At 50.4% G+C, this 26,435-nt stretch overlaps 1 protein-coding gene across 1 annotated transcript; it reads left to right on the top strand.

Annotated features, from left to right (window-relative positions):
* The first annotated feature begins 344 nt into the window (after positions 1 to 344).
* LOC116818073 (neurotrypsin-like) lies at positions 345 to 26,435 on the top strand. The gene is made up of 15 exons (XM_032768715.2): positions 345 to 725; positions 3,117 to 3,162; positions 4,573 to 4,809; positions 7,932 to 8,055; positions 9,773 to 9,948; positions 10,562 to 10,709; positions 11,588 to 11,766; positions 12,172 to 12,313; positions 13,581 to 13,783; positions 15,022 to 15,163; positions 15,691 to 15,896; positions 17,754 to 17,832; positions 20,757 to 20,879; positions 22,547 to 22,827; positions 23,775 to 26,435. The coding sequence occupies exons 1-15, from the start codon at positions 654 to 656 to the stop codon at positions 24,080 to 24,082; spliced, it is 2,466 nt and encodes an 821-aa protein (XP_032624606.1). The 5' UTR covers positions 345 to 653; the 3' UTR covers positions 24,083 to 26,435.

The raw sequence follows: 26,435 nt of genomic DNA, 5'->3' as shown, positions 1-26,435 counted from the left end.
TTATTGCTGGAATTTTTCTAGCTGGGAATTCCAAATCAACATCTCCCAGTTCCACCAGTCCCTTGCAGGCAGGAGAGAGATGAGAGAGAGATAGAAGAATCAGTTGGGGAAAGGAAGGAAGTGTCAGGAGAGGAGAGAACTGCTGGGTGAAGCAGCAAGGTAGGCAGGGGAAGAGAAGGAGGCTTGCACTAGAGAGAGATGCATATCTAAAGCAAAAAAAAGAGGCTGGGACAGCAAGAAAGAGGGAGGGGAGAGAGCTAGGGTAGGAGAGAGAGAGAGACATGAGGTGTGGAAGCAGCCTGGAAGGCTAAAGGCTGTACCCTGCCCGTCTGCACTTGCCTCGTGCTGTTTATGAAGGTGGATCAGAAATTCTCGGGACACATTCTCTTGCCCTTGCTCCAGAACAAGGAAACAGAAGAGAGAAGAAAGCAAAATCACAAGCTGCTGCTGTGAGCTTTAATCTCCTTCCTTCCCTTCCTTGCATTGAAACGACAGAGTTGTGCTGTGCAGATCCTTCCAGTGCTGTGCTGCTCCAGCCCTGCTCCCTGGGAAATAGAACAAGGGAAGGAGGGAGAGGAGGAGGCAGCTGAGTCCAGCAGCAGTGAGAATGTGAAACCTGAAGAAGCTTCTGGCCACTTTGCTCAGGAAGAAGGATGGAGCTTCTCAAAGCTCTCAGGTGCTTGACCCTGCTGCTGAGTTTGTTACCCTGCCTCAGATGTGTGGAGGTAGGAGATTTTTTTATTTTATCTCTCTCTCTAATGTCACATGGCTTTTTAAGGACCACAGGGTTTATGTTGGGAGAAGGGCTATTTATCTTCTTTTGCCTCTGTAAATGCATAATCAGAAAACACAACCCACAGGAAGCTGAGCAGGGCCTTGGGGTGCAGCTGCTTTGGCTCATTTTTTCCCAAGCTCTGCAGTGACCAAAGCAGGAGGTCTCTTTGTCTCTGCCCATTGCAGATAGATTGATCTCAGCTATTACTGTTGTGGACTGATAATTTATAGTGACATGGACCTGGGGCCAAGGATGTAGGACAGGGTATTTGCACTTGTGCTAAAATGTGAGGGGGTTGACCCCGCTAAGGGGACCAGTCTTTGATGAGAGGGCTTTGGGAGGAGCACATTGCTCCATGGGTCTGGACTGCAGTCCCTTCCTTCACGGTCAGTCTCCAAGTTGTGGTGGATCAATTGTCCAACAGTCCATTATTAATCCAGCTTATCACATGCAGACTGGCCTGGGCATGCACATCCTGTGGGAGCAGGGAGTCGGGAAACATAGATTCTGGTTCTGTCACCTGTCTTGCTGTGGGAGCTTGGGCAAGCACAGGACTCCTGTGGCTCAGCTTGCCCGTCTCTGAAATGAGGAGAGTCATTCCTGTCTCTGTAAAGTGCTTTGAAATCTTCAGATGACTGTCGCTATAAAAGTGCAAAGTATTGTTGGTTTACGCTCATTATGTGGGCTCAGTACTGTATGATACAGAGAGAGAGGGGCTCCGTGCTCAACGGAGTGTAAAAACCTAACTGCTGTTTACACACACAAACACACAAATGCCCCTCCTCATCCCAGCTGATCTGGCATTTCCAAAAATGTCAGTGATACGTTTCTGATATAGAATTTCAGGTCTAGCTTTTCTGGGGTGATCTTGGTGCTGTCCCATTGTTGACAGTATCTGCTGATCACATTCATTTCTGGCATAAGCAGGTCTGACCCCTGTTGAAACCAATGGGAATTGCCTCAGTTTACTCCAGAGATGGATGTGGCCCACAATCTTTAGTATAGCCAAAGAATTAGCTTCCATCCCAAATTGTTCTCTCCCCTCTTTACAGAACGAGAGGTGAAGCTGAGAGAGACAAACCATGGCAGCGCCAGTAAAAAGAGTGAGAACGGCTCCCAATGGCTAGGCTTCTAAAGATACACATGTAAATTACTGATCCTTGCTCATATAAAAAACTGCTGTTATTTAGAAATAAACTGGAGTGTGAGGAGCTAGCAGAAATACTTCAGTCTCTTTGCCTCACTCTGTTGTCACTGGTCTGGGAAGAGCTTACACCTGCCTGCAAACCCTGTGAAAGGACTAGGTCATGTCAGAGCGGAGATCTCCCTCCCCTAGCCAGCAGTGGTGTTGATACCACCAGAAAGCATCTGCTCACACCACGGTATGCAGCTGGAGCTAGGCAGCAGCCACAGAAACCCCAGAGTTTTGTTTCATATTCCTTGTGCTTGTTCCTAATATGTCAGGCCCTGTTTGGTGTAGTGTGGTGTGAGGTATCATTGCACTTCTTCAAGTCCTGAACTGTATTAAAGGCAAAATCTTAAAGGCCCTGTTGAGTTCCCTCTTATAGATACTCATTGTTTTGTGTGTGGGTGTCCTCTCTGAGGGTATGTCTACACTACAGGATTATTCAGATTTTACAGAAACCAGTATTTGGAAACAGATTGTATAAAGTCGAGTACACACTAAACACATCAATTCGGCGGTGTGCGTCCATGTACCGAGGCTAGCTTTGATTTCCGGAGCGTTGCACTGTGGGTAGCTATCCCATAGCTATCCCATCGTTCCCGCAGTCTCCCCCACCCATTGGAATTCTGGGTGTGAACACTGACTCCTGAGGGCACCACCTCATTAGATAGATGCCCTCTCTTCAGACCTGTTCACTGTCACCGCCATAGGAAGTTGCTCTTCTATGCTTATGCAGGGAGAGAGGGAGGGACTGCTGATACATTTTTAGAGGCTATTACAATTTCTTTCAGTCTCCCCTTTTTCCGTCTACATCTCGCTCAGGCCCCTATTTCTCCCTTCCTCTCCTGCTTGCTCCAGCTCCCCATGCCTCCCAGAGTACTTGGATAAAAGCCTGAAAATGACGCGCAGCAGCCCTTTAGTGGCATGGTTGTTGTATGAAGGGTAAGCCTCTGCAGCCCACAAATTATTCTTTTTCTTGTTCGTGGGCAGAGCTGTGATTGGGTTCTAAGAGGAGTAATAGGGGAATCAGGGAAGAGGTGATTACTAGGGTGTGTTTCCTCAGAGCAGCCAGAGACTGAGCAGCTTTCATGACTTGCCCACGTTTATTTCACAGGATAATCATCTCTCTGCTTTTGCTCTGTGTTTCTTTCCCAGGATCTCCTGGGATCGCAGCCCAGCCACAATCATTTGCAGAGTGCAGGTAAGAACAAGAAGTTATTAATTTAGTCACCCAGTCAGATTCCTCACTGCTGCAGTGCCCTGAGTCTGTGAACAGAATGGAAACTGTTGGCTTGCCCTTGTGCTCTGTCTTGTCCCATCATTGTGCCATTTTCTGTTCTGTTGCACGCTTGGGTTTCTGTTTCTCTCCCTCCCCCACATTTCCAGCCTAATTTTTTCTTCATCTCCAATACTGCTGCAGTTTTCTCTTCATCCCACATTTTCTTTCCCTTTCCTCTCTCTTTGTCTCTTTCACACTGTCTCCTTCTTTAATTTATTTTAATAAACATTGAGGTCTCACCAATCCCTCATCATGGCTGTGTCAGTGAATCCAAGTCAGGCTCCAAATGACTCTCTCTAGACGTTTATATTGCTTTCATCACAGTGTATCTGTACCTGCTGATATACACTGCACCACAGCCCGATCCAGCTGGGCTTGCAAACATCTCTGTTGTTTTCAAGATCAATGGCACAGTGTAATTCTTCTGTACACATCAGCACTTTGTCATACAGGACGTATTTATCCTTGCTGTTGCAGAAGGGTTTTCTAAGCGTTTTCTGTTGGTTTATTAAATGAATAGAACTATTATACTGAAATTCATTCCAGGGTCTTCTCCCACATGCTGCGCTTGGAGAGACCTCTCTGGTATAGAAAGCCAATTCTATTTTTCCCTCTCTTATTCCAGATGAATGAAGGAGGATTTCAATCTGTTACAAAAACTACATACTTAATCTACTGACATTTTTTTCACAGGCAGGAATTTTGGATAAACACTGGTCTGGATTTTTGTGCCTGCTAGAATGGGTTCTCTGTACTCCCTGGAAGCTCACTGCTTTCAAACAGACAAGCTGATGTACTCATGTAAATAAAGAACATGCATATAGTGCATGCTGGAATAAGAGTCTCCACATGGGGGAACTATAAATTCACTGCCTCCTTTGCAGAATCTGATTTCACAGGGTCCTGGGTATGGCTCAGCTGAAAGATGAAGTGTGGCTTTCAAGTAGGCTTATGTCCAAATGCAGGGGTGTCTTATTCAGGAGTCAGAGAGGGTGGGATGAGAAGTAGTATTAGTGGAGCTTGGGTTCTGCCTACCATCCCAGAGTGGCTGGGAGCCCTCATTAGGATCCAGAGTTAACATTCATTTCCAATGATGAGGGAGTTCACAGCTCTCAGTGCTATTATTTTTCAGGAAACATTTGATCAGATCACATTTACAAGGCTTTCTTCACAACCCAGGGCAGAGAATCTTGATTTGTACAAGAAAATGAAGGTTCAGTGTTGCAGAAATGGAAGAAGCCAGCAGAAGAAGGCTGTTATGTGGCACATACTGGCTTTATCCAAGCCCTTCGTGGCAGCAAGCCATCCTGAAAGCTTCCTTTCTGTCTCCAGGGTCCGGCTTGTGTGGCGTTTGGCCCCTCGGGTATTACAATGGCTCGGTGGCTGTCACTGAGTCTGGGTCAGAGTGTTTGAACTGGGCAGAGTTCCCTGATTATGTCCAGCAGTACCCAGACCGGGGCTTGGGGAACCACAACTACTGCAGAAATCCAGACAGGGGAGCCACGCCTTGGTGCTTCTACCGGCTTGCTTCTGGAGCGATTGGCTGGGCCAGCTGTGACTGTAACCAGGGTAAGTACCCCTCAGTATTGCTGTTGGGGTCTTGGCTGCGTGCTCTCAGACCTTACCCATGGGTGAGTGGGGGTGAGGGAGAGGGGCGGTGGAGGTGCCGAGATGCATACAGCATGGTGTTGGACCCAGAGCGATGAGCACAGCACAATAGTTGGTCAGAATTTTCAGAAAAGTTTGGCTTCAGTTTAGGCCACTAACCAAGGACTTGTCTCAGGTAAGGTGTGAATTTATAACCCCAGTGTGGACTCTCTTATGCCAGTATAAAAGCATCTTTCTCTGCTTAGCTTAAACTACTTCCAAAGCGACATAAGCTAAAGTCAAAAGAAACCACTCTTAGGCCTGGTCCACACTGGGAAGTTAGGTCACTATAAATATGTAGCTTAGGGGTGGGAAAAATCCTCCCCCCTGAACAATGCAGTTGAACTGACCGAAACCCCAGTGTAGACAGCACTAGGTCGATGAGAGAATTCCCTCATTAACCTAGCTATGGCCTCTCGGGGAGGTGGATTACCGATTCCTACGGGAGAACCTCTCCTGTAGGTGTAAGTAGCATCTTCACTGAAACTCTACAGTGATGGTGCTGCAGCATTTTAAGTATAAACACGCTCTTGTTCTGGAATTTGAGGCTATGGCTACACTATGGACCTTACAGCAGCATAGCTGTACCACTGTAAGGTCTCTCCTCTCTTTGTCAGCAGAAGAAAGCATAGGCACTGGAACTAGGGATGCTGCTGCACCCCGTGGCTTGAAGCGGTTTCCATCATATCCAGGGTTTATAGTTTGGTTTAATGACTCTCAGCACCGCCACTATAAATATTGTTCCAGCGGCCCTGGGAGAGAACTCTCCTGCCAACATAATTAAACCATCCCCAACAAGCAGCATTAGCTGCGTTGACAGGAGAGCCCCTCTTGCTGACACAGTGCTATCCACACCTGCACTTTTGTCGATGAAACTTATGTTGGTCAGGGGGATGTTTTTTCACACCCCTGACTGACAGAAGTGCCAGTGTAGACAAAGCCTGAGTGTCCACATGGGAGCTATACCAGTATAACTATAGCAGTTTAACTCTGGGTATGTCTGCACTTAAAGTGCTACAGGGGCGCAGTTTCAGTGTAGACACTCATTACAGTGATGAGAGGGGTTCTCGCATCACTGTAGTTAATCCACCTCCCTGAGAAGTGGTAGCTAGGTTGACGGAAGATTTCCTAGAGGTTAAGTTAGCATAGCTATATCTGTGTGGATTATTCACCCCCCTTAGAGACCTAACTATGCCAGTGAAAGGTCGTAGTGGAGATCAGCTTTACAGCAGTGTAATTATACTGGTGTAACTATAGCAGTGTATAGAAGAAATATATAGAAGCTGGCCTTTTGTGAAAATCTGGCTATTAGTGTCACAAGGGAAGCCCCTTATTTCAGTGCCTACATGAGAGCTGAGCCCTTTAGAAAATCTGGCCTCAGTTGTGGGTGCCGATCCCTTGAACATTTGGCCTCACAGCCTTATTTGCATTGTGTTAGGAAACAGTATTTCAACCCCTTTTTAAAAACACCATTTTAACAAAAGTAGGCAGCACCTCCCCCCGCTGGCACAAACACTTTCAAATATGGCTTCCTCCAAATAGAGGTGCCTTGTGTGGGTGGGCCTGTGCCTGACCCTCCCTCTGGTATCACTTTCTTTTTCCTCAGAGCCATTTCGATTTGAGGCCAACAGGGTATAGCTGTGTGTTTCTGTCCCAGTGCTTGGTTGTGATGTCCAAACTGCTTGCAGATCCTCTTTGAAATTTTACTGAACTGAGCAGGGAACAGCTGAGTTTAAACTGTTCTTATGCAGGAGGCAGGCTTCTCTCTCCCTCAGCCAGTCTCCCTGCTCCCTGCTGCAAGCTAGAGGGAAGCCCCTGCAGCTGCTGAGTGCCAGGCAGGGAGAAAGCACAGAGTATAGTGTTGGCAGCCTGGCTGGAGGAGGAGGGAAGACACGGAGAAAAATGTGACAGTGAGTTTTCACTTTTTCAGGCTTATTCTAATAGTAAAGTTTTATTACAGACAGTACTGGTAGTCGTAATAGTAGCTTTATTTTCTCTATCTATGTCATGCAATGGGAGGGATCCATGAATTATGTAGGAGAGGTGGGTTGTTTGCGATTGGACCTTATGAGCAAGAATTGTAAATTACTTTCACCCCTGCCCAAACCCCAGGGCTCCCAGCTACCTCTGCAGCTGGTAGCTCTGGGGGTGATTTAAAGGGCCCGGCTCCTAGCTTCAGCCGAATCCCTGAGCCCTTTAAATCCTGATTTTAAAAGCCCCGGGATTTAAAGGCCCCACCACTTCTGATGGAGGCCACGCCTCTTCTGGTTGAGTCCCTTCCCCCTCCACAGGACTCTGAAGTACCGGTAAATCCTTTAAGTTACTTTCACCCCTGGGTGGGGGCAGGCCCTTCCCAATAACTCTCAGTGGGATGAAGAGCTCTCCAGGTGTTGATGGAGATCTGTTCTACTGTAGCAATTTAAAGGGAGTGAATTCCTGCCTCCTCCTTTTCCTGGTGCAATTGCAGAGGAACAGCCTATTGTTGCTGCCCTCTAGTCGTACCGCTTCCTGTGGGGCCATTGACCTCGGGGGCAGTCTAGTGCACATTCAAAATTCCTGATTGGTTACACAATCAAGTGTCTCAGTGTAGGAGTTTCAGAGATTGACAATACCTCTACAAGCCCTTTACATTCGTATACCTCACAGCTCATTACAAAGATGGATAAGTGGGGTTATCCCTATTTCACAGATGGGTAAATTGAGCCATGGTGCTGAAGGCAGATCCCAGGCCTCTGGGCTCCTCAGTCTCCTGCTCTATCCATTGTACAACCCTGGCTCTCAAAAGAAGGTGGTAAAGGCCAGCCTCCCAAACAGCTGTCACTGGAGAGGGGAAGGTGCCGGTGTGGTGCTTCTCATACAGCACTGCCTGACTAATAGCGCTGGCAGCTGGGGGTGAGAGAGGCTGGCTGCAGCTCAGCCACAGCATGGGAAATCAGGGTGTCCAGCCCGTTTCCAGATCCACCTCGCACAGGGCCTGAGCAGCATGCATGGCTGCTGAGAGTGCAGCAGGGAGCACTTTAGCATCAGAGTCTTTCTTTCGGTAGGTGCTGTGCGGCTGTCTGAAGGCGGCAGGGTGGAGCTGTACTTCAGTGGACTCTGGGGCACCATCTGTGCTGACCGTTGGACAGACTGGGATGCCAGTGTAGTCTGCAGGCAGCTGGGAGTCAGGTAGCAACTTCAGAGGCAGATTCCAGGGATCACCCTCAAATAACAGTCTCTGCCTCCTTTGTGTCTGAATTTGCTCTGTCCCCTGGTCTCCCAGTTAGCAGTGCTGAATGTACACTGCTGTTTTCCTTCTGTGGCCATGGCTCTGCCCATCCCCTATCCAGCCCCCCAATCACCACTGGCAAGAAGAGAGTCTAGACTATCAAACACCGCTTTCTCTGAGATTCCGTTCCAAGCTCCATCCCTTTCCCTTCCCACCGGAACAGGAGAAGAAAGGGGCTTTGCTAATTCACGCTGGCACCCCCACCTGCCTTACAACATGAAATAATGGTGAAAATCCCAATGGCTCTGTTCCCGCAGCAGATGAGAGACTGGCTCCTCTTCCTGCCAGGGAGGCCTGGCCCCTCTCTCTAGAACCTGCAGCCTTCCTGAAAAAAGAGCAACCTGGCACAAAGGCTGCCTGTGTGGCAGGACGGTTTTGGCCTTGGGCTAGAAGGTTTCTACTGAATTTTGTATCCCCTGGGAGTGGTGCTGGCTAGTGATCTAGCAAAGCAGCTTTCATCACCTTGGGGGAGCCAGTGAAAAGCTCAAAGGGCCCCCAGAAGGGGAGTGCTGACATAGTGCCACCAGTTCTGTGGGAAGAGCCAGAAGCTCATGCTTAGCGCTGGGGTCTCAACAGTCAGTCTGCTGAACTGCCCCCTGCTTTGGAAGAGGGGAGGGGGTTCTCTCCCTACGAAGGGGGCTAAATGCCTGCCTAACTGCCTCCTTCAGGGTGGTGTTTCAGCACTGTCCCAGATTCTCCAGGGGGAGGAGAAACATGCTCCTGTCTCCTCCTGAACTTGCCCCATCTCAGAGGTTGCTGCCCTCCCTTCAAGCAGCTGGCCCCACCCCTGGTGAAGTATGAGTCTACCTGAGTTGGGGGCAGGGCTTCTACCTGAAGGAAGGAGGAAGGAAGGAAGGAACGAAGGAAAAGAAGAGGGTCATTCAGGAGCCACTAACATCCACATAAACATGAAAATAAAAGGAAGGCCCATGACTGGACAATTACTTACCCCCAGCCTTGCGTTTATGATAACTGAGGCCAGTGGAAATGAGCACAGCTGCACTTTAAGACATCGCCTACGGCTGACGAACTCCACAAAGAGCAAAGCCAGTCAGGGTCCTGTAACACTGTCCTACAGAGCTGCCAGTGTCCTCTGGAGAAGCCGCTTGCCCAGCCTTCCTTAAGAGCAGTGATTTGAATCCTCTTCCAGCCCAGGTCCCACATTACAAATAGAAGAAGTTTCACGACTTATCTGTCCAAAGTGGAAGGATGAGTCATCATGTGCATCCTTGCGAATCCATGCTGCAGAGAATCAGCCCTGCTCTTCTCCCCGCTCTTTGTTTCTGTGCCTCACGAGCAGATCCTTCCTTTAGACACATCTGCTCTCACTACTTTCTGCCTTTGAGATATGATCCTCTCTGCGTGACATCCTTCTGTCTTCTGCAGCAGCTGCTGGAAATGGGGAAGGTGGCTTACCATCTGGTTTCAGATGGCAGCCCTGGGTGCAGGCCCACCTCTTTGGGCTTGGTGCATATACAGTACATCAGGCTGGGGTCCGATTTAAGTTCAGGTTACAGGCACCATGTGAAAATGTGGGAGTGACAGCGAGAGGGGATGGTGACTCAGACGGTGCCAGAGATGCTAGTGTTGTCCTTGTGCTCTCCTCTCTGTGTTCAGTGAGATAGGCACAGCTGGGAAGAACAGCCATGCTGCCTTGGGGCCGGTTCCACTCCATCTGCAGTCGGCAAACTGCCATGGGGATGAGAAGGTCCTGCTGCAGTGTGGCTACCAGGAGGCTGCATCTGGAGCCTGTAACCAGGGAATCGCAGCAGGAGAGTGCATTCCTCCTGCAGGTAATCCCCAGGGAAAGGAGCTGGGCGAGAACATGTGGAGGGGACCCCCATCTCTCAGGGTCAAGTGGCTCAATTCACAGCATTGCCACTAGGACATAAAATCCCAGCTGGTAAAGTTGCGGGGACGGACAAGATGACGCAGGCTCGGCTTGGGCTACTTACTGCTGTAAAAGTGGGCTCCAGATTCCAGCTGAGGAACAACCAACCCTGAGCACCCAGAGGGGAGGCATGTTGCCCCACTTCTCCCACAATCTGTTCCTAAAACAGTGGAAAATGTCAGCAGTGAGCAGCTCCTCGCCCTCAGTAGGGGTTCCCTGAGCCAGGCCTCTGCCCCAGGGAGCATAGCCCCTGCTCATCAACATCCCTTGAACTCATCGACATCTCTTGAGCCAATCTATGCCTTGGCTCGCCTTTGGTGAGCCATCTCTTGGCAAACGGCCCCCACCACCACCACTGCTAGGGGAGGGCTAACAGCACAGTCACTGATTTTTCAGAGGTGGCTGGGAGAGGCCAGGGTAGGGGCTGATGCATCCTGAAGCCCTGTAATGGGTCTGCATCCCCAGCCATCAGATGCACTCTCTCTCTTCTGCGTGATCCCTTTGCTGAAGAGCAGGTGCTGGGCCCCCGCTGCGGCTGGTTGGGGGAAAGGAAAGCTTCGAGGGGCGAGTGGAGGTCTACCACGACGGCAAATGGGGCACCATCTGTGATGACCAATGGGATGACCGGGATGCCGAGGTGGTTTGCAGGCAACTGGGGTTCAGGTAAGTCCACTTCTGGGTGGTGATGGGGTTCGGAGAGACTTCGGGAGGCAAGAATTGCCAAGGTAGATCAGACCAATGGTTCATCCAGCTCAGGGTCCCATCTCCCATAGTGGCCAGCAGCAGCTGTGTCAGAGGGAGGATGTTCTTGTCATCCCTGTAAATGTCTAGTCCTTTGATGAATCCTTCCGATCACTTAGCCTCAGTAATACCTTGCAGGAATGTGCTCCACCTGCCACATGTGAATGGTGCATATCGCCTTTGATCAGTTTTAATTGGATTGCCTTTAAGTTTCACTGACTGTCCCTTTGTTCTTGTGCCATACGAGAGGTAGAGGCAACTCCTATCCACCTTCCTCTAGACATTTCAGTGCTTTGTATGGGAGCTGCTGGGTGCTCAGCACCCCTGAAACTCAGGTCACTTAGAGAGGTACCTAAATAGGGACTTCGGAGCCTCACTGTAGATTTGATTTTTGAAAACCTTGGCCCTGGGTGTTTGAGTCTTGCCCATCCCTGTTGTTGAACTGTCATTGTCTCCTTGATCTGCCATGTTTCTGGGTCATCCATGTTGCCAGCAAATAGCCAGGATATGATGTAATCATGTCACCAAAGTTCAGACGTGAATAAATGGATTTCACTTATTTACTGTCATGTACCAATTGCAAAATCTGTTTCTGAGATACTGAGGTTTCACATTGGGCTAGTGAATGGGCAGGACACTGTGACTCAAATGCAGATGAGCTGTGGAATTAGCTGGAGGATCCCGGACTGCCAGCCCCAACCAAGGTAGCATCCCTATGCACAAGACTTTGTGTCCCACTGTAGGTGAGGGTGCGGAGAAGGTGTATCTTCCCTCCCTCTGTGTGTGTCTGTCTTCTGTAGTGGGACTGCAAAGGCCTTGTCGTGGGCTCACTACGGGCAGGGCTCTGGCCCAATCCTGCTGGATGAAGTGGAGTGCTCAGGGAACGAACTGTCACTGGACCAGTGCAAGAAGAATAACTGGGGACAGCAAAACTGTGATCACATTGAGGATGCGGGAGTGTCCTGTGACCCCTTCACAGGTACAGATCCACCCCACCTCCCCCTGTACGTCCTGTCCCACCCCTGTATTCCACAGGCCTCTCAACAGGTATAATCTGTCCCCACTCCAGCGCGGGCACCTCTTTCCTGCTGGACGGAGAGTGGGACAGAGGCAGGAGCAACTCAGAGCCAGACAATATAGCCTTTCCACTGTCTTGCATGGGTGCAGCAGAGGCCGAGGGAAGTCCTAGCCTGTGCCTTGTGGGCGAGCATGTCTGCAAGTCCTTTCTGCAAAGCAATAGGGTGTTCCTCTGCTGAGTCTACCATGCACTCTCTCTTCTCTTCCCACCCTCAGACTGCACACAGCCGTCAGCAAAGGAGGGGCTGGGGATTGGTTTCTTTTTCCTTTACTAATTGCTTGCCTTTTCCTTTCTCATCCCCTCCAGAGGGCATGGTCAGGCTGGCAGGAGGCCGCACCCCCAGCGAAGGGAGGGTAGAGGTTTATTACAGGGGAGACTGGGGCACGGTGTGTGATGACGGCTGGACGGCTCTCAGTGCCCAGGTGGTCTGCAGGCAGCTGGGCTTCAGGTACTGGAATGATGGTATTTCTAGAGGAGCTGGTTTTACAGGTGGCTAAGTTCCCTATTGGAAAGGTTTAGGCGCTATGTCCCCTCACTAGGGAAGCTTGGCCTTAGCGTCTCCTGCCCATGCTTTGTTAGAGAGCTAATCTCCGTGCTACCAGCCTTCCCAGGGAATGGTGAATCCTTTCTCTGGTACCTTCCAGGTTAGAGAGTGGGGCAAGTGCCAGTGTCCCTTCCTAGGGAATGCTAAGCTTGAGCATCTCTGCCCCTGGCCCACTTAGAGAGCAGTGTACATGCCTGGTGCCACCTTCATGGATTCCTCCCATTAAAGAAAGAAAGATCTGTGCTTCTAAAGGATACTCCTTACATTTCCAGCCATATGACCTTGGGCTGTGGGCTCATCAGCTCTCAGTTCAGATGGGTTCAGCTGGCTCAGTACTTGAATGGGAGACCTGCAAGGAAAATTACAGTGTGTTTGTGATTGTGAAGATGGTGCTTCCCTTTAAGCCAGTACTGAACTGATGCCCCAAAGGGGTGTGGGGAGGTGCTGTCTTTTGGACAAGATTTAGAACTAAAATAGTCTAGTCATTAAAGATTCCTTGCACATTTTAGTATGAATTGGGGTGTTACCCGGTGTCCCTGTCAAATTCCAAGTTAGACAGTTGGCAAAATGGCAAGCTAAATTTCTCCCTGCAGTTTCACCTGGACACAGTATTTTTCACTTCCTTGTCCTAAACTGCTCTATGGTTTTAAACTGATGCCATGCTCTACTCCAGAGTTGGCTGCATTTCAGTGGTGGATGAGACAATTCCATATGTGTATCTTGTCCATAAAATAGTATAGAAATATAGGCTATTTTATACTTAAAGTTGATTTTTTTTGAGCAAAGGAACAACTCCTCTCCCTGCCCCTTCCCTCTTGCTGGGCCCCTGGTGTCATACTTGTGAAGCAAGCCCTAGTGAGAATTGCAAAGCACATGCAAGTGTGATTGTATGACCGATGGACACCAAGCAGTGGATTGGTTTTTATCAGGTCCCCTGGGAAGCTGTCCCAGCTCCTCCCACATTGTCTCCCATGTTACGTCAGTCAATGGAATCGGTTAGGAAGGTTTGTCTCCTTTATCATAGAGGTTTCTCTCCATGTTGCTCCCCTTGGCTGTGCAGGTTCTTGAGGAAACAGGGCTCCAGCTAGATATGGGAGTTGGGTCAGCATGCAGGGTTCTGGGGAGTGGTGAGAGATGATGTTTGACGTGCTTTTCCATTTCCTTCCCCTAGTGGCCCTGCCAGCCTGGCATCTGAGGGGGAGTACACACCCGGCCAAGGCTTTATCCTTCTGGACGACGTGGCTTGTACAGGCACAGAGTTCTCTTTCCTGGACTGTCCCCACAGCAACTGGGGGCAGCATGATTGCTCGCATGCCGAAGATGTGGGGGTCCGATGCTCCCCTGAAACCAACAAGATCATCGAAGACACTGCTGGTACATTGCCCTTCCTCTTCCAATAGAGGGTGCAGGGAATGGCTTACTGTTCCATCCCTTCTGGAAATTAAGGTAGGGCGGGAGCTCTCCTAGCCTGTGGACTTCTCCATGGATGGGGTTGCTTATGGGGAAGGGAGTCCAGTGGCCTTCCTGCTATGATTATGCACCTGCTGTGAAGAGTCCTAGTTATCTCATAGCTGGACCACCTAGTTGATGGTTCCACATGCTAAACGTGATGCACAGTGTGACCATTTCCTGCTGATGCTAAGAGATTACATTTTCTAAGGCATGTTCCATGTGGCCATTGGCCTGTTCTTCCCACGCCCCCACCAATCCCATGATCCCACCCTCACACCTCTCCTTCCCACTGTGCAGGCCTATCTCCCCCTTCCCTATGTGCAGTTTTCTTTTGCAAATCTGCGTGAATTCTGCTGGTAGTGACTCCACCTTGTAAACAGAAATGAAACCCTGGGAGCCGCAATTGCGGAAGGAGAAGCTGCTGCCCATTGCTCAGTAGCTAGATGCTGAGACCTTGTTTACAGAGGAACATTGTACCCTTTTGACTAAGCCAGTTTAGAAACTGTTTAGTTAAATCAGTGCAAGGACTTTGCAAAGACAAATAGACTTAGGCTAAATGGATATCAGGGGCTGTTAAGTTGAAATCAGAGTCCATGCAAGGGGGTTATACCCATTTAATTAAATTGGTGTATAAATGGACTTAGTTAAATTGGTTCAATTTCCTCATGTACACGAGGTCTTATTCCCCATGGCCTTCCCTACAGCAGGCATACCCTGACTATCCAGCTGGATTTTGTCATTTGGCTTTACGGCAGGACTTCCTGACCTTTCCCGGAGGAGGAAGTCTCTCTCTCCCCACTTGAAATAAGCTCATCATTCTATTCCAAGGTGCATGTGTGCTTGCCCACTGTTGGCCCCATATTTATTAAATTTCCTCCCTCTCTGCCTTTTCATGTTCCCTTCTTTATTCAACTTTCAGAACATAGTCTCTTCATGGTTATTCCATGTGTGGTACATTAATTTCTTACCACCCAGTGCCCTACTTCTTCAGCAGGGATGTGGTGATTGGTGGAGAGTGTGGACACTGCTTTATAGATAGAACTATTGGTGTTTCCTGGCTTCTGATGTCAGTTCCGTGGGATTCAGCTTTCTGTCCAGATCCCCAAGTCTCACTCAATGCATTTCCCTTCGTTATGATCACTGGGTTTATTCTTGTGTAGGGCCCCCTGTGCGGCTGGCGGATGGAGAGAGCACCAAGGAGGGGCGGGTAGAGGTGTTCCTGAATGGGCAGTGGGGCAGTGTCTGCGACGACGGCTGGACAGACAAGGATGCAGCTGTGGTTTGCAGGCAGCTGGGTTACAGGTAAGAGGATCGGTCGGTGTAACTTGTAAGCAGGGGTCATTTTCTTCTGCCTTGTCCTCCAGGAGGGAGATTTGGGCTGTTTTGGATGTTTGAGCATTGCTGTGTGTACAGGATAGCTGTACTCTCACACACACTCTGCAGCTGTGGGGTGCTGGTCATACTGCAGGATTGGACTAGTGTACGTCTATGCAGAGAACCGATATTATTGCCACAGGAGTCTTTTGCTTCACATTCAGGATATGTCTACAGTGCAGCTGGAACGGTTCTTCCCAGCCTGACTAGACAGACACAGGTTAGCTCCGCTCATGCTAGTGTGCTAAAAATAGCAGCATAACCAGGGTTTGCATGGGCAGCAGCTTGGACTAGTCACCTGGGTACAGAATTGTCTGGACCCTTGGGGTCCATACTTGGGCTTGTAGCCTGAGCCGTTGTTCCTGCGTGCTACCCCTAGCTACACTGCTATTTTTAGCATGAGTCTGTGTACTTGAGCATGAAATGTAGATGGGTCATCCCTTCTCTCATTGCAGTGGTGCAGCAAAAGCCAGGACGATGGCGTATTTTGGGGAGGGGCACGGCCCCATCCATCTAGACAACGTGGAGTGCCGTGGCACAGAGCGCACACTAGGGGAATGCGTCAAACCCGACAATGGGATTCACAACTGCTGGCACAGTGAAGATGCTGGTGTGATCTGCGACTATATGGAAGAGAAGGCCCAGGACACCAGAAACACAGGTGCTCCTGCCCCTTGCCCTGAAGTGTCTCCTGCTGGGAGAAGCTGGCACTGAGCAGATGTGAGCTTCCCAGCCACTAGTGCAGCTCTTCCCCTTGTCTCAGTGTCTTCCATTAGAAATGTGGCCTGGAGTCACTGTGCACTGCCCACAGCCAGCACTGCTGCTCCACCCCTTATAGTGCCTCTAAGCCTGCAGGAACTCCAGGCCACCAGTGTTTCTGCCCTGTTGTGCAGTGCACCCTCCTACGCAGAGTGGCAGTAACTGTGCTCTCCCTTTGGTGTCTAGCAGGCTGAGGAATTGGATTCTGCAGAAAGGGCTGAATGGCTCCTGCCCCAGGCTTGGAGCTAGAATCACAGCAAGTAACCACCTCCAGTCAAAGGCAGGGCCAGATTAACCTTTTGTGGGCCCGGCGACAAACATATTTATGGGCCCTCATGGGGGTAATGGAGCATGGTGTGGAGAAGTCGGGTCCCTGGAAGTAGGGGCCAGCCAGGGGAAATGGGGCATGGTGGAGGCAGCCCCACTCTGCTCAGCCCAGTGTGAGGGCACTGTTTACAAACTAGCAGTCGCCAGACGCACACAGGCCCACCCATCCCTAAGCTGCCAGTGGGCCCTTTCCCCTTGGGGGCGGGCTCATGCTGTTCCACACAGCCCCCCACCTTGCGCCCAACAGCCCCCAACTCCCTATGCCCAGCATCCCCATCCAGAGAGCCCCCACAGACTGCTATGCCCAGTGCCCCCCTGCCCAGAGACCCCCCAGAGACTCCCTACCACAAATGCAGTGCCTTGCACACCATCATCCCTGCCCAGCACCCCCCCACAGTCCCACAACTGCCCAGCACCCCCCCACAGCCTCATCACAATTGCCCAGCATCCCACACAGAACCCCCACTCCCAGGTGCCCCAACACACACAGAGATCTCTCCCATCCCCCACTGTCCTGCCCCACAGCCCCACCACCACAACTACACAGCATCCTGCACAGACCGCCCCCGCTGCCCAGCACCCCAAAACACACAAACCTCCCCCACTGCCCAGCGCCCTCCACCCCTTCACAGAGACCAGCACCCCCTACAGACCCACTCCCCCCCCCACCCTGCACCCCAGGTTTCCCCCCAGGGCTAGCGGACCTAGAGCAGCTCGCATTCCCAAAGCCCTTTCACTATCCAACTCCAACCCCGAGTGGTGCTGGGGCAGGCAGGGATCAGTGTCCAGCCTTGCAGGGGTGATGGAAGTTCTGGCCAGGGGCCCCCCGAACACCCAGGTCCGGGAGGAGATGCTGCTCTCCAGTGCGCACAGCTCCTGGCACCCACCACCCCACTCCGGCTCCTACCTTGTTGATCTCCCAGGGGCAGAGAGAAGCCCCCAACTGGTGGGCCGTGGGGGGTTGGCAACGGGGAGGAGAGCCAGTGGGCAGATGGGGGCTTATTCTGCTTCCCCCACAGGGAGGGACAGCAGAGTCAGAGTGCAGCACAAGTGGAGTGGGCCGAGGCCCCTTCTGAGCATGGGCCTGGCAACATTGTAAACCTGGTACTGGTCAAATACCATTCTTACCAGCCCCACAGAAACAAGTGTGCTGCACGTATGGCTTTCACAGCAAAGTTCTTAATCAGACCAGTCCAATTCCTGGAGGATGAGGGCAGGGAACAGGGGGTGGTGGCTTGATGCTTGTCAGTTAAGCAAAGGGGGGAGCTGCCTATAGGGTGCCCAGATGTCCCTATTTTATAGGGACAGTTCCAATATTTGGGGCTTTTTTTTATATAGGTGCCTATTACCCGCCCCCCACCCTCTGTCTCGATTTTTCACACTTATTGTCCGGTCACCCTAGCTGCCTAACCATTCTGGTTTTGCTGTGCAGGCTCAGCATCTGGCATGTGTGGGATGCGCTTGCTTCACCGTCGCAAGAAAAGGATAATTGGTGGAAACAAGTCCCTCAGGTACTCTCCTTTGATGGCTGGGGAGAGCAGAGCTGGCACCAGCTTGCCTGTAAGGAGGCAGGGATGTGGCAGGCCTCCTGAGAACCCTATTTTCTTCCCACAGGATGCAGGTTTCTTTGGAACAGCCACATACCATAGTGGGTCAGAATGGGGATGCTGCTGTTTTCTGTTCTGTGCTGCTAGCCCAACAGTCCCGGAGACTGAACTCTGTGTACTCACAGGATAGGGGCTGCAGCCATGCAAGCTTTCCCCCTGCTACCTGGGTACGAGTGGTTCAGTCTCCATGGCTGATTCAGCCTGAGGCCTTTCTGCTGAGGCTATCCTGGGGGGCAATTAATGCCAGCTGTGATAATGCTCTCAGTGACAGAAATGCTTTCTGCCTGGGAACAGAGCCACTGGGCTAACTCATTATACACAGGTTTCAGAGTAGCAGCCATGTCAGTCTGTACCAGTAAAAAGAACAGGAGTACTTGTGGCACCTTAGAGGCTAACAAATTTACTTAAGCATAATCTTCCGTGGGCTTCAGCCCACTTCATCAGATGCAGTGCCAAACATCTGATAAGTGGGCTGTAGCCCATGAAATCTTATGCTCAAATAAATTTGTTAGTCTCTAAGGTGCCACAAGTACTCCTGTTCTTTTATTATACATAGGCCACCCAAAAAACACTCAGGTTGACTTTGGGTCTCTGATGATCTGGCCCAGATTTTAACTGATGCCTCACAGCCAACTTCTCCTAATAGAAGGCAGCTGGGAGCAAGGTGTGTTATTGATATGTTTAAACTGCCGTCAGCGCCCAATTAGTTGGTACAAATTACCAGGGGAATAATCTCCCTGATCCTGTAATGCAGTATCTATCTGTAAAAGTGGGGGGATGTTGTTGTGCTCAGGGTCCCAGTGGGGGCCAGCTATGGTCACTCAATTAGGATGAACTGCAAAGAATGGGGCAGACAATCCTCATAAAGCTGGTGGATATTCCAATACTTAGATTTACCAAGGCAGCATAAAACAGATTCTTTATTACTTTACTGGTTACTCAGAAGTCCAAACAGCACAGTTCCCTTAAAGTGATTCAGCCTCAGGCCTCCATCCAGGTACGCACATCAAATATGATGAAAATTTCTGTAAATCTTATTTCATCATATAAAAGAAAAGGTTCCAACAATCCCAAAGGATTGGACACATTACTTCTCAGGTTAATGCATGTTTCAGATCTTACCCATTTACATGCTACAGCCATTTCTTAATAACAAAACAAAATTTTTTAAAAAATAACAGAGAGAATATGGTTAAAAGAATAATATACATACAGACATGAGTTCAATTCATTGAGGTTCAGATTCCAATGTCCAAATATCATATTCAGGGTGTACCAGCATAACTGGGACCTCAGTCTTGTGACACAAACTTCCCCTGATGAAGCCTAAGCAGATCTGAGATGACAGAATCAGGACCCAAAGATCTATTATCCAATTTCATGTCCTTTTTGACAAGTTTGAGTTCAAAAGGTAATGAGCATGACTTTGAAGGAGGTCCATCACTAGTACTTAGCCATAGAATTAACATAAGGCAAGTTACTTGTTCCTCCACCCTTCACAGATTAGTTGCTATAAATCTCAAAGAGAGATGAATACAGAGATATCCCTTGTTTACAATTCATTTAAATGCTAGGATGTTCTTTTGATCTCTGAATTATCAGAATACAGCATAGACAGGGACTGTTGATTACATCATTGATCCTACTCATACATGTGTAAATACACAAATATTATCCCTCCACATGGCTTTTGAGGATTATTTATTTTGCAGGATGTTTAACCCTTTCTGGCCATGCAGCACAGTTCTCAAGGATGGATCATTGCTAGTTATGTGGGATTATATAAGAAATTAGCCTAGGCACCATCCACCACAAGGACAGGGCCAATAATAATATATTACTCTATTCTGATGTTCAGTTGAATTAAGAAACGATTGCTGCGAATCAGCAGGAATGCTGTTATTCAGGGACACACCTTCATATGTGGAGAATAGAGATACTAACTATTAGTATATAGGAATATGCCCACTGATCTACATAACCTATTGAACTGAGTAGCACCTAGACTTGCTTCTTTCCAGCAACCACACTTAAGCCCACATCCAGCCATGGACATATAATTGCCTGTTGTTCATGGTGGGGATCTTACACCTTTCTCAAGCAAATCAAGTGCCTGCCTCTCTTGGAGACAGGATACCAGACTAGTTGAACCATTGGTCAGATCTGGTATGGCAATTCTTTTGTTCCATCTACAAGCAACCTGGAAAATACCAGTAATTGTCCTTCCTTGCCAACTTTGGGCTGCAATTGTTCTATTACCCATTTCCCTAAGGGCTTCTGGAGACTTTTTTTCTGAAGTCCAAGATTCTTCATGCTCAGTCCCACCACCACATCATCTGTGTTAAAACAACAGTGATGCCCAGACTCTAGCTGTGAACTGAAAGGCATTGAAATACTGGTTTCTGCTTTCTGCATTTTGCCACTTGTGTTGTATTCCAAAGTGCCTGTGGGACAGTCCATCATGGACTCCAGTCCTCATCACCTGCCCCCACCAAGTGACTTGGAATGCTGGTTTCTGCTTTCAAAGCTGAGGACAGGGATCCCAGGCCTGTTTCCTGTCTTCCCCAAAGCAGTGACTAGCAATGCTGAGGAAGCTGGAGGTGATACTGCTGGAATTGCTCCTTGATTTTATTGTGCTGCCAGTGGTGAGTACAGCTTCACTAACTACCTCCCTCCAGTGGTGATTCCTGACGTTACCTTGACTGAAGAGCAGCACTAAGGGAGGATGAGAAGTGGCTGAGGCGAAATGAGGCAGTGTGGGTGGGGTGGGAGAGGACAGCACCATGCCATTGTGTGCTGGCTGCCCATCATTCCTCTTTCTCTTTCAGAGGTGGTTGGCCATGGCAGGCCTCACTGCGGCTAAAGGGGTTTCACAGAGACACTCGTCTGCTGTGTGGCGCCACGCTGATCCACAGCTGCTGGGTCGTGACTGCAGCGCACTGCTTCAAAAGGTAATGGGGAGGCGGTTCTGGTTGGGTGGGGGTGAGCAAGGGACAGGGAAGATAATCCCGTCTGACTCAGTCACCACTCTGGCCCACGTATAGCAGGAGTTCCATCCAAAGAGGATGTGATCTCTGAGGAGTAGGGCTCCTGTAAACAGCTGCAGGAGCCATGAGCTCCGTGCACTCCCAGCACTGCTGCTGCTAGAGAGGCCAAGAGAGAGCTAAGCCATGACCCAGGGGTGACTGGACTATTCGTGTGGGGCAGGTGAGGGGATAGCCCCAGGACAGCTTTGTGTTATCCCTTGGCATTCGTTCGTGCTCATCCTGTAATTTCCAAGTGCTATAACATGGAATAAACCTGCTCTTTAGCAACCTGCCTATAGTTTGAGGAACAGTAAACTGGGGTGGTCAGGATCCTAGAGTGGCTCTGGTCCAGTCGCGTTTCTGCTGCCTCAGTCTAGAGCAAAGGTCCCCAAAGTCAGGGGCGGCTCTATGTATTTTGCCGCCCCAAGCACGGCAGTTAGGCTGCCCTTGGCGGCGTTTCTGCAGAAGGTCCGCCCCGGTCATGCGGATTCGGCAGCGGTTCTGTGGGAGGTCTGCTGGTCCCGTCGCCAAATTACCACTGAAACCGCGGGACTGGCGGGCCTCCCGCAGAAACGCTGCCGAAAGCTGCCTGACTGCCGCCCTCACAGCAACCAGCAGGCCACCCCCCATGGCTTGCTGCCCCAGGCACGCACTTGCTGCATGGTGCCTGGAGCTGCCTCTGTCCAAAGTGTGGGGCGCGCATCCCTAGGGGGGCATGGAGAAACATCCAGGGGGGGTGCAGTGGGCCCGGGACAGCTCCCACAGGGACAGGGAGGGAGCACCACCCAGCCCCTCCTCACCCCCAGCTCTACTCCTTTCCTGCCCCTAGTCACGTCCACCAGCCCCACGTCTGGCCCCAGCCCCAGCCTCGGCACAGCTCTGCTCCTGGCCCCGTGCCAGCCCCAAGCCTCAGCTGCTGGCCAAAGCTCTGTTCTCAGCTCAGGGCCAAGGCTGGGAGCAGAGCTGCATCTGGCCATGGGCACAGTGCTGGCTCCCACTGCAGCCCAGCTGTGGCTCCGCTCCTGCTCCCAGCCTCGGCCCCAACCCACGGCCCTGCTCCCAGACCCAGACCCACTCGTAGCTGTGGCCCCAACCTTGGCCCCCTTATCTCGGCGACTGCCCAGCCCCTTTCCCCCACCTCCCCTCTGGAGCCACAGCCCCGCTCCCGGCTCTGGCCCGGTGTGTGTGTGTGTCGGAGGGGCAGAAGGGCATGGAGAGAGGTAAGGGAATCACAACCCTCAAAAGTTTGGGGACCACTGATCTAGAGAGTCTGGAAGACAATTCATAGCCTGGTTCATGTCAGACAGAGAGTTGGGATGCATGGTGACGGGATGAACAGATGTTCCCTGCACTGCTAACGGGAACCACCAGTCCCCTGCTTAGCACTGACTTGCTGGGGACTGGGAGGAGCTGGCTTTGAGGCAGCTTGTGAAGTGACCAGACAGCAATGCTCTCGCCTGGTGCGCTTGTGGGCACTGTAGTGGTACTGAGGCCTTTCTGCCGGAGGCATGGCCCTGGATCCAGCAGCACAGTGCTCACGCCCCAGGTGGTCACCACATGAGCTCTCAGGCAGCTCTTTGTCACCTGGCCAGGTTTGGCACTGATGTGCGCCGCTACCTGCTGCGGGTAGGTGATTACCACGCAGGCGTGAGGGAGGCGTTTGAGAGGGAGATGCCCGTCGAGAGGATTATCCTTCACAGGAACTACCGGTCCAGCAGCAATGACAATGATATCGCCCTGGTCAGAATGCGGGGCAGAGGTAGCCACTGCCTCTCCTTCAATCACCACGTTCTGCCCGTCTGCCTCCCTGACAGGAAGGAGAAGGCATCCATTAACAGGCAGGCCTGCATTATCTCCGGCTGGGGAGACACAGGTGAGCCAGAGATGGATGATGCTTATGGGAACAGCCTCCAGGGAGTGAGGGCTGAAATGCTGGGATATTCCCAGGCGAGAGGACTTGTGAGGGAGAAGCCCAGACAATAGAATGGTTGAAGGGATGGGCAGATACCATGGTGCAGTATAAGAACCTGAACAGAATGGATGCACTGCGATGGAGGCAGCATGCTCACCTAGAACACCTGTATTCAGTAGTCTACACTTGCTACTAATTTATTTCTAGATACAATTCAAGGCAGTGTCGCTGATTCTCTTACTCTCTTTCTGAGCCCAGTGCCATTTTGTGTTCTCCTCTTCTGGGGTCTTTCAGAGCCTCAGCTGGAATGCCTCCTTTGGAGCTGTAAGCAGCAGAGAATGACGTAAGTTTCACTGGCAGAAGCAGCGGCGGCTTCAGGCACCAGCGCTCCAAGCGCGTACCTGGGGCAGCAAGCTGCGGGGGGCTCCCTGCCGGTCCCTGCGAGGGCAGCAGTCAGGCAGTCTTCGGCGGCTTGCCTGTGGGAGGTCCGCCAGTCCCATAGATTTGGTGGCAATTCGGTGGCAGATACGCCGAAGCCGCGGGAGCAGTGGACCTCCTGCAGGCAAGCCGCCAAAGCCGCGGGACTGGTGGAGCTCCCGCAGGCAAGCCACCAAAGGCAGCCTTCCTGCCATGCTTGGGGTGGCAAAAAAGCTAGAGCTGCCCCTGGACAGAAGTGCTGGTGAGGACAGCGCTATGTTGGCAAGAGAGACTACATCGGCGCGAGAGCTACCGTTGCTTGTTAGGGGTGGTTTAATTATGCCAGCAGGAGAGCTGTCTCCCACCAGCATGGAGCAGCTACACGGGGGGCCTTACAGTGGCACAGCTGCAGCAGTACAGCTGTGCCATTGCAAGGTCTGTAGTGTAGACATTGCCCGAGTGGTGAGTTGTGCTGTTCTCTTCTGTTTCAGGGAAGTCCTATTCCAGAACATTGCTCCAGGGCGTGGTGCCCCTTCTCCCAAGAGAAGATTGTGAGGCTCGTTATGGGGGCAAGTTTACTAACAGCATGATCTGTGCTGGAAACCTCTCTGAAGATAAGCGGGTGGATAGCTGCCAGGGTGACAGCGGTGGGCCACTCATGTGTCAGAGGTCAACTGGACACTGGGTCATTCTGGGGATAATTTCCTGGGGTTATGGGTGTGGCCGGAAGGACTCTCCTGGAGTTTACACTAAAGTCAGCAAATTTGTCCCCTGGATCAAGAAAGTGACCAAGCTATAATGCAAGTCCCTGATCTCTGAGATCTTCAGCATTTAATCCCTCTTGCCTCTACAGAATTAAAACTTTGGCCCACACTTGGGAAATGTAGGTTCTTTCTACCTCCACGAGGGGCTGTTGCTTCTGTGTGTACCTGACAGAGACTTGTTTTGACCTTGAACACTGAGAAGAGACTTAACCACCGGGCAAAATAATTATGCCTGTCTCTTGGAAGTCTTTGCTCTCACCATAGTCCCTAATCTCTGAAGCAGGGAAGTGGATATGAGCGGGCAAGACAGACAGATCTGCTCCTGTAGCTATCAGAATCCTGTAGAAAAATCATACATGTCCCTCTGTGCCCAGATTGGGGGATGGCTCTGTCAGTATCACCTACAACTTTTTCATGTTCACATATTTTGGGCTTGTCTACACCTGGAATGCTATAACGGCACTGTTGCACTACGTCTGTGTGGACACTATGTACGCCAACGGGAGGGGTTCTCCCATCACCATAGGAATCCACCTCCCCAGGAGGCAGTAGCACTGTATACACAGGGACATAGGTCGGCTTAATTACATCACTTGGATGTGCATTTTTCACAGCCCTGAGCAACATAGGTGGGCTATCTAATTCTCTAGTGTAGATCAGTCCTTTGATGGCACTGCAAGAGAAGATGAGATCCATGAGAAATGCCACCAGGCTTTGCTGCAGGGATCTTCGTAGCGGATTGCTTGTAGCCAATTCCCAGACCCTACCTCTTGAACAGCAGGACTGGGTTGGGAGGAGCAGGACGAGAAGTGTGCACAAGTTCTCTTTTCCCCCCACCCAAGAGGTTTTTTTTCTCCCTTTCCATATCCCCATGAGGGATTTGCTCTCTTCTGAATATGAGCTCCACTCCCATTTTGTCCTTGGGAACATCTCTATCCCTGCTAGAAGACTCCCAGCCTTCCACATGTGCGCCCCTGACCTGATATGCTCCAAATTCTCTCAGTGTTGTGAGACTCGTGATAAAATTGCAAGAGCTGGCAATATTTGGTGTTTATTCTTAAAGCTCCAGCTCCTGGAGTCAGATAATCACATGAGGGTCTGTCCTCACTCAAAAAAACCCGAACGTGTCTAGCCATCATGGTTGCAAAGGGAAGCTTGAAAATGTAACCACCAAAGGCTGAAAACACAGAAGGTAAACAACTTCCCACCCAATCTATTGTTAAAGCCATTCTCAAATGTTTGGGTCATGATTTGGCAATACCTCTGTCTACCTGAGGTAAACCCCCATCCCCTTAGCACCTCACAGTCTTTAGTGTATTTACCCCTGTGAGGTAGGGAGAGCCTGTTATCCCCATGGGGGAAAGAAAACAGAGACTAAGTGACAGAAAATCTGTAGTAGAGCAGGGACTTGAACTGAGGTCTCCTGTAATCTAGCCTAACCTAGTTCCTTACCCACTGGACCAGCTGTCCTCATTGCTTGTTTTTGCAGCATGACCTTTTTCATCCCCCTCAGAAGTCATACGGCCAGTTAGTATAAATTGATGTAGCTGTATTGCTGTAGTTACACACTATGGATCTGGCCTATGGTCTCATTTTGAATAGAATTCATGTGATCTTAAGAGAAAAGAGGGGTTGTGATACTCACCAAGACTCTTCCTTGTTTTCTGTTTCTCCCACCCTGGGGTGGGTGACTAATGTAAGAAAATCCTAGGACTTCATTTATTTATTGGAGACAACTTATGCTTTTTGAGTAGGTGGAAGCAAATGAAGACAGATAGGAGGGCTCAGTGTACCTATAGTTCTAGCTGCACACAGCAGAGCCAGGAGCGAGAGGACAAATTAGAGCTACAGATGGTAAGCATATAATACCTGACCAACAGGTTGAAGATGGTACCATATATCCATGCCTTCGGCGTAATGCTAGAGGATGGGACCTGTGGTTCTTGTGCCAGCTGTGCATGCTTTGGGTTCAGTGTCACATGGGAGGGTATGCATTTATGGGGGTCACATGCACATACCTGCTGCCATCACACATGGGAGGGTGTCTGCACACTTTGCATGTAAATATACTACCAGTGTACAATAGCAGTGCAAGAATAGGTGACTGACACAGGGGTTACACACATAGTGAGTGAATTAACATGACAGGTGTCGCTAGTGTCACAGTGCATGAACACTATGTTACAATAGTAAACCTCAAGGCACGTAGTGGTGGGGTTCCAAATATGTGTTTTAGGTTTGATAGGCAACAACTGTATACCACATTTGCCTTAGCTCCACCGAGAGTTTAAAGGGACCTACCAGGTTAAAAATCTAGCATATTTCCCCATGTGCATTGAACTGAATAGTTCTCTCTCACTCTCTCCTCTGTTTGTATGGTGGCTGGGT

This window comes from Chelonoidis abingdonii, chromosome 16 (assembly GCF_003597395.2).
Source record: "Chelonoidis abingdonii isolate Lonesome George chromosome 16, CheloAbing_2.0, whole genome shotgun sequence".
Lineage (NCBI taxonomy): Eukaryota > Metazoa > Chordata > Testudines > Testudinidae > Chelonoidis > Chelonoidis abingdonii.
This window is presented reverse-complemented; position numbering and strand designations above follow the sequence as displayed.